This window comes from Phalacrocorax aristotelis, chromosome 4 (assembly GCF_949628215.1).
Source record: "Phalacrocorax aristotelis chromosome 4, bGulAri2.1, whole genome shotgun sequence".
NCBI lineage: Eukaryota > Metazoa > Chordata > Aves > Suliformes > Phalacrocoracidae > Phalacrocorax > Phalacrocorax aristotelis.
The window spans coordinates 63,501,445-63,519,482 of record NC_134279.1 but is presented as its reverse complement, the minus strand read 5'-3'; the positions used below and the strand labels follow the sequence as shown (position 1 = coordinate 63,519,482).

The following is an 18,038-nucleotide window of genomic DNA, read 5'->3' as shown; positions in this document are numbered from 1 at the left end:
ACAGTTTAATAGGTAAAGCAAAATCCATGCACACAAGCAAAGCAAAACAAGGAATTCATTCACTGCTTCCCATGGGCAGGCAGGTGCTCAGCCATCCTCAGGAAAGCAGGGCTCCATCACCTGTAACGGTTACTTGGGAAGACAAACGCTATCACTCCAAACACCCCCTTCCCCCTCCCCCCCCCCATCATCTTCCCCCAGCTCTATACACTGAGGATGATGTCCTATGGTATGGCGTAGCCTTTTGGTGAGTTGGGGTCAGCTGTCCCAGCTGTGACCCCTCCCAATTTCTTGTGCATCCCCAGCCCACTCGCTGGTGGGGTGGGATGAGAGGTAGAAAAGGCCTTGATGCTATGTACAGACTGTTCAGCAATAGCCAAAACACTGGTGTGTTATCAACATCATTTTGGTCACAAATCCAAAACACAGGACCATACTAGCTACTCTGAAGAAAATTAACTCTATTCCAGCCAAAACTGGTAGATCCTGTTTCAAATTCTTTCTTGAAATAAAACTCTTCAGTAAAGACATGAATCCTTTTCATAGAGAAATACTGATAAATGGTGATAGCTGTGAAATAGTAATAAATACACACTTAAGGATTTAACATATTATCTAAAATTACTGAGGTATGTGTGAGCATTTGATTTTTAAGATGAACGCTGTTTATCACTGTAGGTAATAGGTCCATAAGGAAACAACCATGATCAGATCAGTTGAATCACAACTAGGTTCAATTGTGTTACTCTCTCTGATTAAAGAGCAATAAACAATGTAAAAAGCTTATGAAGTCAGTGTTGCCATGATTTTGTTTGTTTTGTTTAAAGTGTTTGGAAATAGCTAAGATGCAAATATACATGTTGCTACAACCTTTTGGGAGAGAAAAGTGGAAACTTACCAATTTACTTCGATTAGCTATCAGAAATCTAATCTATGTTTTGAGGGTAGAAGACTGATTTTGTTTTATTTGCAGGTAGATTTTTTCACCTTATTTGTCTTTTAGCATCACAACAGTTGGAAAAGAATATTTTGGTGCTATCAACAAAATTTGTCCTGGCAGAAACATGTGTTCTATATAAGTCATATCCTATCTTTTTTTTCATGCACAGCCACTGTTTAAGATGCTGTTTCCATTGTTACAAGCTCATTGATGTTTTCTTTATCTTTTATTATCTTAATTAATTTTGCTGTACTTCAGAATTCTGGAAAGAAGGATAGTACTCTCTGAAAACCACCTTACTTTTATATCAGTTATTGGAATTACTTTGAATCAGTAATTAAAACCATATTAGTATTTTTCTAGAGTAGATATTAAACTGTTCATAATTAACCCTTTTTTTTTCCTCCCCAAATTGCTTCTGTTTTCTCATTCTTGGGTGGCAGACTGATGTTTTTATACTGTATTCTCTTCCCTACCTCAAAAGAAAAACCACTTTCTATGAAACGATAGAGCAATGAATAGTAATGCTGTAAATCATTCATGTAGTTGTGGTGTTGTCCTGTGTAGAAAAAGTGCTGTCATTAATATTTACATACCTTTGAATGTAGCATAATGTATATTTTCTAATCAAGTGTGCTGGAGGTCTGGGCCTGTGTTTTGGTCCAGATAAATCATTGAGTACAGCTGCTTTAGCCTGTCATTGTTTAGGTCCTGCCTAGACAGAGAAATACTAGGTCTTTTTTTTTGTTTCCTGAAAAAATGGCAGATATAATATTTAGTATCTTTCTTTAAAACATAAGGTTATTTCACATCTCTGATATTTTCTCTCTATTTGATCTGGTTACAGTTTTGGAGAGATAACAAGGCGGGAAGAGGTGAGCTAAGCAGCAGAGTTATTGCTTAAACCCTATGCATCTTAATGCAGACAAAGTATTAGCACTAGATCCTAGGACTGAAAATTTGAACTTTGCTAATTTGTTTTACCTGCCCAGCAGAGGCTGATGTGAGTTGAAATATTCCTGAATCCATTGAACTGCTGTATTGGCTATTTTCATTTCTACATTTTGATGAGACGAAATGATTGCAGACCTCTTCAACTCTTTGTTTTGCTCCCAGAGTTGACTGGGAAAGCCTTTGCTAGGATTAGGACAAGCCTGCTGCGAATAGCAATGAAGAAATGAAACGGACAACATAAAAATAAGAGCAAAAAGAGCTACAAAGAAGCATAAGAAGCTGCGTCTGAAGAATTGTTAGGAAGTATTTCCACAGTCTGATACCTCCCATGAAGCTGTCTTTTAGTTGTATCATATGTAGATTTTACAAAATTCACAACAACCCAAATGCTGTAAATCTCAACAAGAACTTTTATCATTATAGTCCCATAATATATCATTCATAAATTTGCACTGCTATGTTTTAATCCATACAGATCCTTTTTCCAGGTTTTAGCTGTAAGCTAGGAGCTTGTTTCAGGGGTTTGAGAGAAATGTTAAACAAGTAAACTTGAGGAGGAGATAGATGAATAAGAAAGGATGCCCTGTTGTCCAGTTACAAAGCATAAGGAGTAAGAAAATGGGAAAGGAGCAGCCAATTCTGTGTCAGAGTAAGTCTGCCTGGTGCCAGCAGCTGCTTACCACAACAGGAGTGGGAAAGGTGGTGTTCTCCAGAGGGAGGCAACATTAAATTAACTAGCTATCTTCAAAGTAAGCTGAGATGCTCTACTGGCTTTGGAGAATCCATGTTGTTTGAGTTAATAATACTTATTTTTACTTGATTTCTTTAAAGTTTTGTTCCATTATTTCTAAACTTGTCTCCAATGAAAAAATGATAGGTTTATCTGAAATTTGTGCAGTCAGAAACATAACTCTGGTGATCTTTTGCGATACTGTATACCTTCCTGAAGGAACGGGCAGTTCTTAAAACTAGGGTGCTGGAGTACATTTACAAAAATGAGAATTCTGATGTACTACTTCAGGAAATCTTGAGGGTAATTCAGTGTGTTCTACCTGAGTAGCATCAGCTGGTTATCTAAATATACAGGGACCTGAAAAGAGAAACTGTTCTCTGGCGGGCTGCAGTTCAGAATTCTGGGAAGGTAGAAGACCATAATTGTCTGTGTTTTAACCTGTTTGTCCCTTGCTTCATTAGATTCCTTTCCTCCATGCTTCTAGCCAAATCTGTGAAGATCTTACTGAAGTAGAGCTTTGCTAAAGCAAATCCTTTCCTCCCAGTGCTTAAATTTTCCTATGTTCCTCTTTGTTCATTTTCAGATCTTGCATTTTGAAGAAAGTCCATACATAAACAACAGCCTTGATTAGAAAATTACCTTGAAGTACATTTCTATATTTGCTGTTGACATTCTGGTTGTTTTTTTTTGCCCAGCTAGGACCAGATTCCCCATGTTGTACATGCTATATAGTCACACAATCAAAAAAGCATTCTGACCTGTAGGATTATAGTTACGAGCTAGAGAACTCCCCAGTCCTATTTAAAATAAGAGTAACATTACAGCTGATTTCAATAAGAGCGTGGGTACTAGGAACTTTCCAAAGTATAATAGAAATGTTCCTATCCATAGCCTAATTTCCTCCAGAAGAGTTAAATAATCCCTAAAGGACAAAAACCAGCTAAATTATTTTCTTTCTTGAAAAAGACTGGTAGACTCTGAAAAAAATAATATTACAATGTTACATACTCTAATGCTGTGACTGCTAAAGATCTGCTTAAAATGTCTTATTTCAATAGTCAATTCACCTTTCCTAGTTTCTAAATCTCTTTGAGAAAATAGACTTGAGTGCTTGAAGAGTAGATAAAGAAAAATGGTGCTTCTTTGAAAAGTATTCAAGTCAAAGGAAATTTGATAACATTTTTATTATTCCTAAAAGAATTTCTGTTTCTTGCTACAGAAGTTGGAGTACAAGATATTCAGATCTCCTTTAGATCATGTATTGATCTGGTTTCTTGTGTCCTAAATTAAGTTATGCCTCTTATCAGAGGCCAAATGAAAAGTTCATGAGCATCAGAATGAAAGTAGTACCAACACAGTTTCTGTATTTCTCTTCTTTTTGAAATTTACAAGTTTTGATTAGAGAAAATGTACCAAATGAAATCTGTGTCCAGAGACCTTGAATTCTACCACCTGCAGAGTAGGTCTTATTAGGTATACTCTGAAAGAACTTTAGGATTCATTACTGTGGAAAAAACTGTAACTAATCCTGGCTAGTTTATGCAGTTGTGACTTATTTCTGTTTAGTTTATTTGTTGCCCACCCAGTTTCATTTAACTGCAGTGAAATTTATAAATTACTTTGCTACAGGATAAGATAAATTTGATTTGTAATAGACATGTTTGAAATTGTTACCAAATTGCAGTATTGCCTTCCTCAGTTTCAACTATTTTACTGAAGGTTATCACTGTAACCATAGCAATCCTGGAAACATGTTTTCTTAGTGATAAATATCTTCATAAAATTAGTGGAATCATCTTGGAAAATTTATTGTTCCCATCAATGAAATGACTTTATGAACTCTGCCTCTGGCTTTTATTTCAGTCAAGGATCCTGCGTTCTGTTTCTGCTCACTGCAGGTAACTCTGCTGTCCTGAGGAGGGGGGAGGGTGTCTTGCTTGGAGAGGCTGTGTAACCCTCACTTCTGTTTTGACTTGGTTCCTTTTATTTGAACATCTTTTACTGGGCAGAGTCTTGAAGGCTGAATTATGGCACAGTTTACGAGTATCCAGAAGTGATTTATTACTAGTATGTTGCATCCCCAGTGCAATAAGCAGGTTAATGTCTGGTCTGGCAGTTGTCAGTCACACCAAGAATATCAACCTTTGAGTTCCTTGGAACGAGTGGTTCTCTGTTGCAAACCTGCCATCTGCCTCCTTTGTAGCTTTTATATCTTGAGGCATATCCATGCTTCTTTTTTGATTTTTAAACTGCTACTAACACCTCTGCATTCTCTTTATTTCCACTTTCTTATCCTATGTGGCTTGGTAGTCTTCATGCTCTCTCATTTCTCATTTCCTTCAGCCACAAAACCCCACTTCTCAGCAAAACAGGGTACTGTACATGCTCTACACCACCCCTCTGTGAGAGAATAACCAGTTTGTGGCATGGTGTTGTGTAACTGCAGTGTATGGAAGGCATTTGAATATGATGATACAGTTAAATAAAAATATTTTACAGAATATTATAAAAAATACTGCCATTTGGAAAACATTCCTTACAATTAATACTCAGAGATTTTTAGTTTATGCAAGAGAAGGTGAAGGGATGGCTTGATTGTGAGAAGAAATTTCTGGTGAAAGATAGCTATTCCATTTGATGGAAAAGGTAATGAGAGTACCTTGTAAATGGAAGCGAAAATGAAACAATTATAGACATAATTTTAATTTTTTTAACAGAACATTTGAACATCTGCCCTTCCCTTCCCTTGCTTCCTGTCTAATAAACTGCATCCTCTTTCAGACAGAACTTTAAGTTTGAGGAACATGTGGTTAGACAGTAACTAACTGTTGTAGAATTTGTGTCTAGAGCAAATTACAAGTAATAAATAGAGTTAAATTACATTAAGAGGAGCCTTTGCATTCATTTTATTGGGGCCTGACTCATCATCCACAGAAAACTAAATTAATTATAAAACCCACCAGTGCTGGTGTAATCACGGAAGCGAAATCCTAAATCAGTTGACTGGGAAGTCAGTACTAGTTGGCATTAACCTCAGAGGAATTATCCACGGATTAGGCACCATATGGTACGTTTGAAGTCTAATGCAATGGTTGGAAGAATCTGATTGCTCTTTAAGCTGTCCACTTGCTACTGAGGTATTGTCTACTTCTGGTTTTCTCTTTGATTAGAGAACTATTTCCTAAGCTTTATTTTAGAAGAGCTATTTTTCTGAGCATTACGGAATACCAAATTTCTACGTTTTTAACTTCTGAGAACATCTGAGATACCTTTTGTGGAGAAAGACTTGCACTCTCTTCAGGTCACAAAGTGGAGAAGACATTCTCTGTACACAGTTGATTGTTCTGCTTTATAATAATTTGAAAAAATTGTTAAATTTTGACATATAAGGAAGCTTGATCATTAGGCATATGTCACAAATCAGTAGTTGTGAAATACGTGCTTTTTGGAGATCTGAAATGTGAACAACTCATTTTTCTGTTTCTTTATTGTGATGTAAATGATGAAATTGTCTGCTCTATTGTTTCCGTTTAAACAAGGATGTAAATATTCTCTTAACGTTTTTGCAGGTGTCTGTCAATGACTCTTGCTATCCTTTCTTATATATGACTTTTAAAAGCTGCTTATTATTACATGATAAATGCAGTTGGAGGAAAAAGAAATTCCGGGTAGTTTAATGTTTTTGTGCATTTTAGGGAAGCTGGGAGAAGCGAATCCTAAAAAGTTTAAACAGCATGTGCACAGAGCTCAGTATCCCACTAGCACAGAAGGTAACGTATTATTAACTTTCTGTTGCCAAACTGACATTTTTTGGAAATTAAGCCTCTTCTTGCACACTTGTAATGTTCATTTTGCACATGGTTATCAAGAGCTGCAAGGCTGGTATCCAAATAATTTTAATACAGGATAATTTTCACAGATAGTGGCAATGTATGCGTCAGCTCAACCTGGGAAAAGATGAAGTCTGTAGGCAGATATTCCTCTTTGCTGTTGCAGTATTTAGCCTCTTGAGGGAGCAGCACGTTGGAAAGCTAATTGCTATGCTCATTGCCCTTAATAGAACATTTTTGTGTGCAGTCTTGGCTGCATAACTTCTAGCTGCATAGCCTGTACACAATATACTTTGAGTGCTGCAGAAAGCTATAGCTGAACTGGTACTTTAGGAGGCAGAGATACCGGTACATCACTAATTTTGATTGTCATTCATTCAGTTCTCTTTTGGTTTGGTTTTTTATTAATTTAGAAGCTTTTATTTTAAAGATCATGGAATTGGGGAATAATGTTAGAACGTTTTGTTATTTATTTTTCTCCTGTTCTGTATCTATGATAGGTAGCAGAACCTCTATGGTTCATCATATGAGATAAAGGATGCAGTTGTGTTTGTTTGCTTTTCATGACTGTGCCAGGGACGGGAATTTGTCCAACAGCTCTATGGAATGAACAGTCAATCTTCAGTAGTATGAAACTGACTACTAAATAGCATAAAATTCATTAGTAAACACATGAAACTCTTTAGTGGGCTCCTTTTTTCTTTGAACTGGAACTTGGACTTCCTACAGGAGAATATAACTTCAGGCTGGGGATGATTTGTAAGCAAGCTAAGTTTGTGTTGCTAGTGCAAACTATTTTTTAAAGTGTTGTATTGATTTATGTTTTTGAAATAGGCATGTTTTTACTGATTCTGTTAAAAAAAGAAGTGTTACTTTCTTGTGCCTTTCAGAGGCCTGTAAGTGAACAGAAAGAACTGCTTAATAAATGGAATGAAATGGGAACTGATGAACCAGGTAAGGTTAACTAAATTTATGTCCATTAAATTTTTGTACACAGAAAAATAGCATACACATCATATCAGTCAAAGACTGGTGTAATGACTTCAAGGGAAACTGATTTAAATATTTTTTTCTCATTGGTAATGTGTCATTATGCATAAATAAATATTTAATTGTTATTTTGTTTCAAGTTCTTGTTGTAACTTTTGAATCGTCACTGAGAGGTTATGATATAATAATCCTCATTCCAGTGCTTTAGAGGTTTATACAGCTAGGGCAATCCTCTTAGTGTAAACTCAGGCTAATAGAAAGAAAATGTTCAGAACTATGGATAATTGAGCTCAGATATTTTATTAACAAAAGATAAAAATAACACTTGCACAGAATAGTCAGCCATGTTATCCTTTGGGAGAACAAGGCTAAGTGTCGCCTTAGTTCGTATCCAAGTTCCTTAAAAGAAGTAATTTTGCAAAGGTACTAGTTTGTATTGCGGTACCACCTCTGTGATGGCAAACACTTTTCCTGGATTGTATATGACAAGTCCCTGTTTTTTATTTCACAGCAGTACATTTAATTCAACAGTGTATGCTCTTAAAAAAAACCCTTTTTTGTATATTTTATCTGCCCTGTGTCTAAGTATGGTTCAATCTAAAGACTTATGTGGAATAAGTAAAAAGCTTCCTGTGACTACTTTTCACTTACTTGGGGTTTACAAAACTAAGGCACTAACAGTAGCATGATCTTGGAGGATAGGTGGTGGTTGTAGCCATGATATCTTCGATAACGTTATTTTAATCTTTGCTCTAATATGTTATTGAAGTTGCTAGATTGTGTTACAGCTATGGGAAAATGGCATGTTTTTTTCATCTCTTGGTTTTAACATAGCATCATTGATATCTGATTTCAGATTTAAGTCTCTTCCGGCCTGTTTATGCACCTAAAGATTTTCTTGAGGTATGCATTTATGAAACAGTATCTCAGCCATTGACTGGGAAGTGGAAAAAATAATTAAGTGTATTTCAGACAAGTTGTCCTTTATAGCAAGTGAAATTTGGGATGTGTTTTATGAGTCCGTGTTTTGTTTACAAAACAAGATGCTATTGTCTTTTTTTTTTTTTTTTTTTGTACCTTCATTTTTAAATTGTACTTGTGGTAAACTTCGGAGAAAGAGAAGAACAATCACTTTGGAGCTAACTTTTTTCCTCTGAGAGCAATTCTCCAACTGATTTAATAAATTGTTTTACATTTTAAATTGCAGTATGTTAAGCTGATGAATTGCAATATGTGAAGCTGATAGACTGGTGGTAGATAGGAGGCCTGTACGCAGTTGAAACTGTAGGTTATCTATGAAGTCTGAAAAATCAAACATGAAACTGAACTTCGTGGAATTTGGAGGCTTTTGTCTGTAATGAAACCAAGCCATTAAAAAAATGGTGACTGCTGAACCTTTTAAGTCAGAAATGACAGTAGTACTTATCATTTTGTATGGTTCAGGCACAGAACACCTTAGTAAGACAGAACTTGCTTTGCCAGCTGTTGCTAGAATAGGCATGGAGGACAGACACTAAACATTATTGATGACAGTGAACTTATTGGTGACAAATGGGAGATTTTGGATTAAAATGTGATTGAAAATAAAATTTTAAAAATCCGTATCTGACTATCCTGTGAGTTACTCAGGAAACAAATTGATTAGAGCATGATGACAGTGTAGAATTATAGAGTTAAGATGGCCTCCTCATTTACAGAATAAAACTTAGAAGTCTAGTATTGAATTATCAGTCCGAATTAATGCATTAATATTTTGATGTGATTCAGTGCAAGATTAGTGGAATGTCTTTTGTAGTGGTAAAGGAGACAGTATTTATGATTGAAGTGTATATTGTTTCATGGTTATGAATTGTGAATATATTCCTGAATCCAACAATAAACTTGCTATCCATTTTCTTACATTTCTGAAAAGCTCCTTTTGTTCCGTTAGTTATAATAATATTGGAAATTTTTTATTTATTCTGTTTTCCATCACTGTACTAAAAGCCAAGTTGTGTATTTAATCTTGAATCTGTAAATAAATCCATCTTCACCTGCAAGGTCACTTTTTTCTTTCATACTGTTTTCTTTCCAGAGCTTGCAGTCTCTTACATTAATCCTTAAATTTACAAGTCTGACACTGAGTTTATGTGGTATTAGAATTCGTACAAATCTGAGAATTGTAGAGGTAGGATGTGTGGAACTATTTCTTAAGAGCTGGAAACTCATCTTAGGAAGAATCCTTACCAGCTGAACATTATAATATGAAAATCTATACCCATGGAATAACAGTATGTAAGAGGGTGTAAATGTCGTTATAGATCAAAGTTACTTATCTTGACATTATGATTTCCTGTCTCTTAAATTTTATCCTTATGTTAGGTTTTCAATTCTGTACCTTTTTTTTTTTTTTAATTAAACGAAATAAGGTATTTTTCTGTATTGGCATTTAATAAGAAATTATTTTAGTAGCAAATTATGTAGCACTTTGACTGAAAGCTACGTGGGATTGCCAGTGTAAGAATATTGATGAAAATTCTTCCAGAAAAAAAATAATTCTGAAGAATATCCTGGATATTGTAGCCATCAGAAATATACTCTTGGCGTTTGAATGGCTTTAATGCTAAAGTGATTTTTAATTAATCAAGACATTACTATGTAGCCAGCACTTAATCCCATATATCAAAAGTGTTTTCTCCTTTTTTAATTTAATAATTTAGGCTTACTTCTCAAAGTAGAATATGTTTGCTTCCTTAAAAATTTGGCTTCGTTTTGATTTTGAAGATATTGAGATATAATTCGGTAATTTGGACGTATATATATGATAGTTGCAGGAAATGGTTTTATGCTGAACATACTGTTTGTAATACTGATGGTAAGAAGAGTTCTGAATATAACTTTCTGAATATATGCAAGGAATGACAGAGCTACCATTTTTAAGGTACTGATGAATCTTCGAAACCCAAACTATGAAAATGGAGAACAGCCTAGTTTCAGAAATCATCTGGGGCTAATTCAGGTTCCTCTAAAAGTTAAAGATATTCCAGAATTGGTAAGTATATTTTTTTCTTACAAAAAGTTTCTGTAAGAATTATTTTGCCTTGCTAATGAGTGAGGTTCTAAACAATAAGGAAGAATATTAATATCATGATAAATTTCTCCTTTTGAAAGTGAAAATCAATTTAAATATGTAGTTAAAACACAGAGTGTAAAAAAAAAAAAATTATGAAAAGATGTTTTTAATGAAAAGTAAAACATAAACAGCAAATTATCAGCCAGTATGGAATTTTTCATTTTATGCCACACAGCTTTGATTTGTGCCAAAAATATTTTTCTGTACACATCATTCGCTTATTTTTTTCTGTAAAAGAAAAATTTAAATATGTACCTTAATTCTACAGTTGTATTTGACTCTGTACAAGATGAGTAACCTGTCAATCAGCTTCTAATTTTCTTCTCAAAGCAATTTAAAATCCCTTTACTGTCAGATTGTAGATGAAAGGAAATGCTTCGGTACTAGTATTATAGTTTGAAAATGGGAGAGCTGCTCTTAACGTTTCACTGATAAGACTCTTGAAGATTTTAGGCTAGTAGAAAAACTTAGACCTGGGTTGGGAATTAGATATCCGTAACCTAATCTTTCAATCACCACTTTATTACATGCAGATGTAGCTCATAGTTGACATGAAAACTGGGCCTATTCCTAAAACTAAGTAAGAGTTGATGTGAGATTTTTCTCTGTAAAAACCTGAGCTCATATTTAATATAGATACAAACACGTAAAAGAACTATGTTTGGTTTGGAAAATATTCGCATTAAGCCTTTGAGAAGAAATGTCTAGTGATTTAGAAAATTAAACATTGCTAATTACTGTTTTATGGGTTTGTTTCTTTTCAGAAAGAAGACTTCAGTGAACTGGGCTTAAATATAGGACAGCTGGGTATTGATGATTCAGCGCAAGTGCCTCCTGGTTAGCTAATGCTGTGCTTCAGTCACTTAAATAGGACACTAATGAGTAGAATACTTTGCAATTATCAAGTAATTTGTGTATTTTTTCCATGGTAAACCATAAATATTTGTTCTGTAACTATGATTGTAGTGATTTTCTCAGTAAAATATGGCTAATAATAGAAAGCACTGAAAATATGAAGGGTCAGGTTTGGAGAGGATGTAAAATCATTACATTAATTTGAAAATATGTTAATTTCAGTGTGTTTGGAGGACAAAATTGCCTATCTCCAAAAACACAGAAAATATCGGTGAATGTTAAGCCAACTAACAGAAAGGCATATATACAAACATCTTTTAAATAACTATCTTTAAGAAAAGATTACAGAAAATATCCATATATTAATATTCAGTACCTTAAATAGTGCATAATTTCTGTTGGTTTTCCATGTATGCATTTATTCCTGTAAAAACAGGTTTTGAAATGGTCTTTCCATATAAAAGTGGAAAGCATTATCGTAGCAAGTGATTTTTCTTTTTAAATGGAAACTTACCTAATTGAAAGTCTAGGTTCATGCGGTAAAGGGCTACTTTGGTATTTGTGTCCTTCAGACAATAAAAAATTCTGTATTATTATTTCTTAGTTTTTGAAAAAGAACATTGATGCTGATGCAGGTTAATTTTTAGTGGCATTAGCAATAAAAATCAGCTGAATGTAGTGGTGTGTAGTAAAAATATAAAATACGATACTAGCTGGGATATCTTTTTAATTTAATTTTTGCCATTCTTTTTTATTTCTTAATTTTCTAGAGTTCTTTGAAAATGAACATGTGCGAGTTGGACAGAAAGGTATGGATCTAGTTTCATCTAAAATAAACTCTGAGTAGTTAGGAACACATTTAGAAAATTTCTACCTCAATTACATATACCTTTTAGAATTTCAACAATTTAGACAGACTAATGCAAAGCATAGTCAGTAATACCATTGTAATTTAGACAGAGACAGTCAGTAATACCATTGTAATTCAGACAGAGACAGAGAAGCAGGCATTTGCAGTCTACCAGTAAATAGCTCCACAGATATTCCATTAAAAATGAAATAGGAAGCATAAAGACATAACTTTTTGGTGGTAACTTATGCCACTACTGAATTTCATTTTACAGTCAAAAGACTCTGGACTCCTTTCTCTGCACACGCAGTTCTCATTAGTGTAATGGGGTTTACGCCTGTGCGTCAGAACAGTCTTTTCAATAGTTATTCGCAACTGCAGAACTTGCTAAGTATTGTAGTACTTAGACACCATGGAAAATACACTCATTTATCTCTGTATACTGCTTGTCTGAAGAAGTTTCAGGTTTTTTCTAGGTTAAGAAATAACCTACAAAAGAAAGGGAAAGATAGAAGAAATAATAATTTAGTAGCTCAAGTTTGCTTATAGGAGAAACATAAAAGGAATGTTTTAAATCCATCAGTATCTGCTCCTTACTGTCTCTTGTGATTCCTGCTAAACATTCTCATCATCAAAGAAAAAAATAGAGAGGACACCATCCCAAAAGTCCTCCATCCCCCCCGCCCTTTTTTTTCTCAGTAACAAACCAGTGACCTTTCTTTCTTACCTCTCCTTTTGTGGTCTTCATTCTATCCCTCATCCCTATACGCAAAGCCACAAAATCTTGTAAAAATATAAGTTAAGAGCCTTGACCATAAACTGAAATCTTAGTTTATTCAGTGGGAATCCTACTGCATGCTTTGTTGGGTGTTGGTTATGACTTTGGTTGCCACTGATGCATTGATTTTGCTTTTACATTAGATGTATTGCCAAGGTGGGGTAATTTTCTTTATTGTATTTAGCAAAACCCATCTTGTATACAGCAAAACTACTTTTTAATATTTTGTGTCTCAGTTAGAAACAATAAGGTAAACACTCATGGACACTGAGATGACACAGTCTTTCTTTTCTAAAGTTTTGTGGGGAATGTAGGAACGGTTTTTCTTTTTGCCCTCTTCATTTAGGAAAAAAGGATCACACACCCTCTGTGTTAGAGCTCTGCGGGTTAAACAGAAAATTGGTAGGCTGCTCTATTCAGTATTTAAGAAGAGAGGGATGGAGAGGGGAATCAGTTATATAACTTTATAATTCCAAACCTCATCCTTCTAAGTCACACCAGGTGGCTATTTTGAATATTGAATTTAGTTAAGTTTAGAAAAGCAAGTTGTTTCTGAGAGACTTCAGAAGAATCAGAGGATACAGATTTGGAAACTTTTGAGTACCAGCACAACACCTATCTAGTGTCTAGATAATCTCACAGAAGTATTCTCCCAACTCTCTCTCTGTTGTGAAAGACCTTTCAGGTATAAGGGCACAGTTAATCACATAACCTTGATGGGAATCAACACTTCTACCAGATTAGAACAGATAAAGATCATTGTATTTCAAGTTTATAGATTTAAGTAAGGAATGAAATAATCAGCCCTAAGGTATGTACAGTACTGTGTTCAAGATGAAGCCCATGTGACAGAATAGCCTAAAGCGTCACAACAATGACCTGTCTAGGCAAACCTGTCAACAGCAGGCTATTTGTTTTACGTCAATCTGAAGGAAAAACAAAATCTTTTGAGAAAGACAGTCTTCATCCTCCAGAGTACGTATACCAATAATGAGAGAACATGACAGTATACTCTGAAATGGAAAATCCTTGCCCCGCGGTTATCTGTGAAGATACTCAATATAATTAACACAAAAATAGGGGAGACAAAAAAAACCATAGTGAGTGGCAATCTCTATTTGAACTGAGTTACCATTCATAGTTAAACAAGAGTATTTTGTGGCCAGCCTACTAGCTGCAACTAGCCTTGATGTAGTCATAGGTACATACTAAGAGGATACATACTAAGTGCTATTTTGTGACAGAAGGTAGTACAGCCTTGCTGATTAGTATCAATTGCTTTGTTTCCCAGGGAGCTACTTCTAAATCACATTGTGGAAACCAGACCTTTTAGATATTTTCCCATTAGCTAACGCTTACAGTATGGTAAACCAGTTTGTAAAGTTAAAAATTAAAGTACTTGATAATTTAATAAACTTTGGAAGTCTTAAATGACATCAATTCATTACCTGCTTTGTTTCTTAACAGTTTTAGCAGAGCAAGATAGTGCTGCAGCTCAGCAATATGTTCGTCAGGGATGTCCAACAGCACTCCGAGCTGATCTGTGGGCACTCATTCTCAATATTTCTAATCAGCCAGAGGTAAGGAGCAAAGCGCGAGTGAAATATGAAGACTAGGTGAAAACACAAAAGGGCAAGCACTTATCTTCCAGTGATCTTTTTCCAAAATAGACATGCTTTACTGAGTTGTCACAGAAACTGATAAATGTTATATGGGAAATATGCACATGCCTGTAAAAAACTCCGTACTGTGCTGAAGTCTTTTAGGCTCTTCCCTAAATTTTAACAGATATATGAGCAAATTACTGTAGAACAAACTATTCAATTGATCTGGTTGGCTTCTGGGGTTTTCCTATACGGTGCTGACTTTTTTGGAAAGATGTAAAGAGGAACTAGTGACATGTCGATTGTCAGCAGTTTTTCATAGTACCTTATATTTGACACAAGTCCTCAACAATGAAATCTGTTGCAGTATCTGAAGGCACGCTATAGTCAATATAGCTAATAAACCATAAAAAGATTTGTGCATACTTTGACGTAAGGCTTTTATTGCAACAAAATAACATGCATACATATAAACAACATGCATACATGCTCATAAATGTGAGAATTTCATAGTACCTCATGTCCCTTGAGGATGTAGCCATTTTCTTGTAATCCTGGGGCATTTATTAGTAACTACATATCACAATCATAAGCTCTTGCTCTTAAAAACAAATGTAAATCTTGTTCATTGACAGTTTACCGAAGGGGTTGAAGTTATTTGGTCTGGTGTTAGAATTAGTTTATTCCTTTGTGAAAAAAATAAAATAGACTTTTGTTTCTAGTAAATAAAAGATCAAATTTTCTGTAGAAGAAAGAGCTTTTGAAATAATAATGAAATATAATACATCTTACTTAAGATACTCAACACTAGATTTAATTTATCTTAAGTTATCGTGACAGCTTGAATTTTAGAAGTCTTTAATGTTGATGGTTACATTGCATCTGTTCATAATCTGTTAAATGCTGCATGCTCTAAGAACATTTTTATCTTAATGTGGAAAACGAAATAATTGAATAAAAAAGCCAGGTATTCTGTTTTGATGACTGAAAGCTAAGATAATAATCAGAAAAATGATAAAATATTTCATTTAATGTTCATGTAAGGCATGAGTTGTCACAGAAATAGATTTATTAAAATATGATTCCTGAAATTCACATGGACAATTTTCAATAGTTACCTTTTTTAAAGAGGAACTAGCTATGTCTGTCTATTAATATATTTGTAAGCCACATTGTTAGGTCCTTTAAAAGCTAACTCTATTTTATAGTCTGTTTTAATATGTTTTTCTACTCTGCATGAAATGTGAATATTTCAGACCTCAAAAGGTTAGTCTCTGCTGTGAGGGTATTAACTCAATTTGCTGTTAGGTAAGCTAGAGAATGGTACATTAGCTGTTTGATCACAAGTGCTTATGTGTGTGCCTTTACTGTGTAATAAATGGTAATTCAGCTCCCACTTATTGCAAGGATGCATGTGGACCCTTATGTTAGGGCAGCTCATATGTTCTTGTTGACATATTTTACCTTGAGTTAACTTTCTACGCAAATTAGCAAATGATGCTGTCAACTGTAGATGAAAAAGAAAAATAAACTATATATACATACAGTATTCACAGAATCCCAGGTTGGAAGGGACCTCAGGGATCATCTAGTCCAACCTTTCTAGGAAGAGCACAGGCTAGACAAGATGGCCCAGCACCCTGTCCAGCCGAATCTTAAAGGTATCCAATGTGGCCGAGTCAACCACATCCCTGGGGAGATTATTCCAATGGGTGACTGTCCTCACTGTCAAAAATTTCCCTCTGGTGTCCAATCAGAATATCCCCAAGAGCAACTTGTGTCCATTCCCCCTTGTCCTCCCCATGTGACTCCTTGTAAAAAGGGAGTCTCCATCTTCTTTGTAGCCACCCCTTAAGTACTGGTACATGGGGATGAGATCCCCTCTGATCCTCCTTTTCTCAAGGCTGAACAAACCCAGTTCTCCCAGCCTATCCTCATATGACAGGCTTCCCAGTCCTTTGACCATCTTGGTGGCCCTTCTCTGGACCCCTTCCAGCCTGTCCACATCCTTTTTGTATAGCGGGGACCAGAAGTGTACACAGTACTCCAGGTGTGGCCTGACAAGCGCTGAGTAGAACGGGATGATGACTTCTTTCTATCTGCTGGCGATGCCCTTTTTGATGTAACCCAGCATCCTGTTGGCCTTCTTGGCCGCAGCAGCACACTGTTCACTCATGTTGAGCTCCCTGTCCACCAGGACCCCCAGGTCCCTTTCCACAGAGCTGCTCTCCAGCCAGGTGCATCCCAGTCTGTGTTGCACTCCTGGATTATGTTTTCCCAGGTGCATGACCTTACATTTGTCCTTGTTGAACTTCATAAGGTTCTTGCTGGCCCACTCCTCCAGCCTATCCCGATCTCCCTGCAGAGCAGCTCTCCCTTCTGGAGTGTCTACTTCCCCACTCAACTTGGTGTCATCTGCAAAATTCATCAGGCTACACTTGATCCTGTGCAATTGACATTGTCTTTTAGGAGACATTCTACAGGGTCCAGAGCTTTGAGACTGAACGGAGTAGATTGTGTACAGGGAATTATTGGTGAGTCATTAGTTCGTGATGATGCTGAAAGAACTTGAGAAAGATGATGATAAGTGGCAGGAAAATGGTAATGGAAACATAAAGAAAAAGTGGTAAGTAAGGATGGATGAAGTGATGCAGACTCTGAATTTGGCACTACTTTGAGATTCTTGAAATAAAGGATTGGAAAACAGTAAAATACAAAATCCTCCCTCCCTCCCAGCAAAGAACAGAAACTATAAAGTCTGTGGATAAGATATACTGTGTTGGAGAAAATAATCTAAGATGGTGATGTTAGTGCATATGAATGTTTTTCTAGCATGCTAAACTGTAACTGTACCTTTTAATGTAACAGCTATTGGAGCCTTTTATCTTATTTTCCAAGACTGTTTTTGCATAGCGTAGTATAGTGTTTGTTATCCTGAGCTCTATGTTACAGTAGTTTTATGGACTTTGAGTACTATAAACATAAATGCACTAAAGGGACAAGCTTTCTGACTGAGATCTAGCAGACTGCCCAGAGATGAGGTAGGACAGCACATGGGTAGTATAGCGATGTTATAATCTGAATGTCCATAGTTCATTTTAAGGATTGCATTTACTAGTGTTTCACAGAAGTAAGGCTGTAACTACTGCCAGAACTCTAACACCCTGAGATGTTCTTCTTGCATATACTGCTTTCTTTTTTGTAAAGCATAGCAAAGCAGTTTTCAGATACATGTAGCTGTTTTATGATCTTCTTTATTTCATACAGATGTTATTGGTTTATCTAGCACTTCTCTACCTCTTGTGTACTGTTTCTCTGCTGAAGTTGAATTGTGTGGTTGTAGAGATTTCTTGCCGTAATAATTCTGATTTGCAGTTTAGGCTCTATTACAT

The 18,038-nt window shown here is 35.5% G+C and overlaps 1 protein-coding gene across 3 annotated transcripts in view; it reads left to right on the top strand.

Annotated features, from left to right (window-relative positions):
- TBC1D19 (TBC1 domain family member 19) overlaps nucleotides 1-18,038 on the top strand; it is a 52,370-nt gene that overhangs the window by 14,586 nt on the left and 19,746 nt on the right. For 2 of the 3 annotated variants that reach the window (XM_075091737.1, XM_075091739.1), the window contains exons 5-11: nucleotides 6,323-6,397; nucleotides 7,348-7,411; nucleotides 8,304-8,350; nucleotides 10,368-10,478; nucleotides 11,324-11,396; nucleotides 12,185-12,223; nucleotides 14,510-14,622. In XM_075091737.1, the coding sequence (XP_074947838.1) occupies nucleotides 6,323-6,397; nucleotides 7,348-7,411; nucleotides 8,304-8,350; nucleotides 10,368-10,478; nucleotides 11,324-11,396; nucleotides 12,185-12,223; nucleotides 14,510-14,622 (522 nt within the window). The remainder of the gene's footprint in view (nucleotides 1-6,322; nucleotides 6,398-7,347; nucleotides 7,412-8,303; nucleotides 8,351-10,367; nucleotides 10,479-11,323; nucleotides 11,397-12,184; nucleotides 12,224-14,509; nucleotides 14,623-18,038) is intronic. The other variant, XM_075091738.1, reaches the window with a different exon arrangement.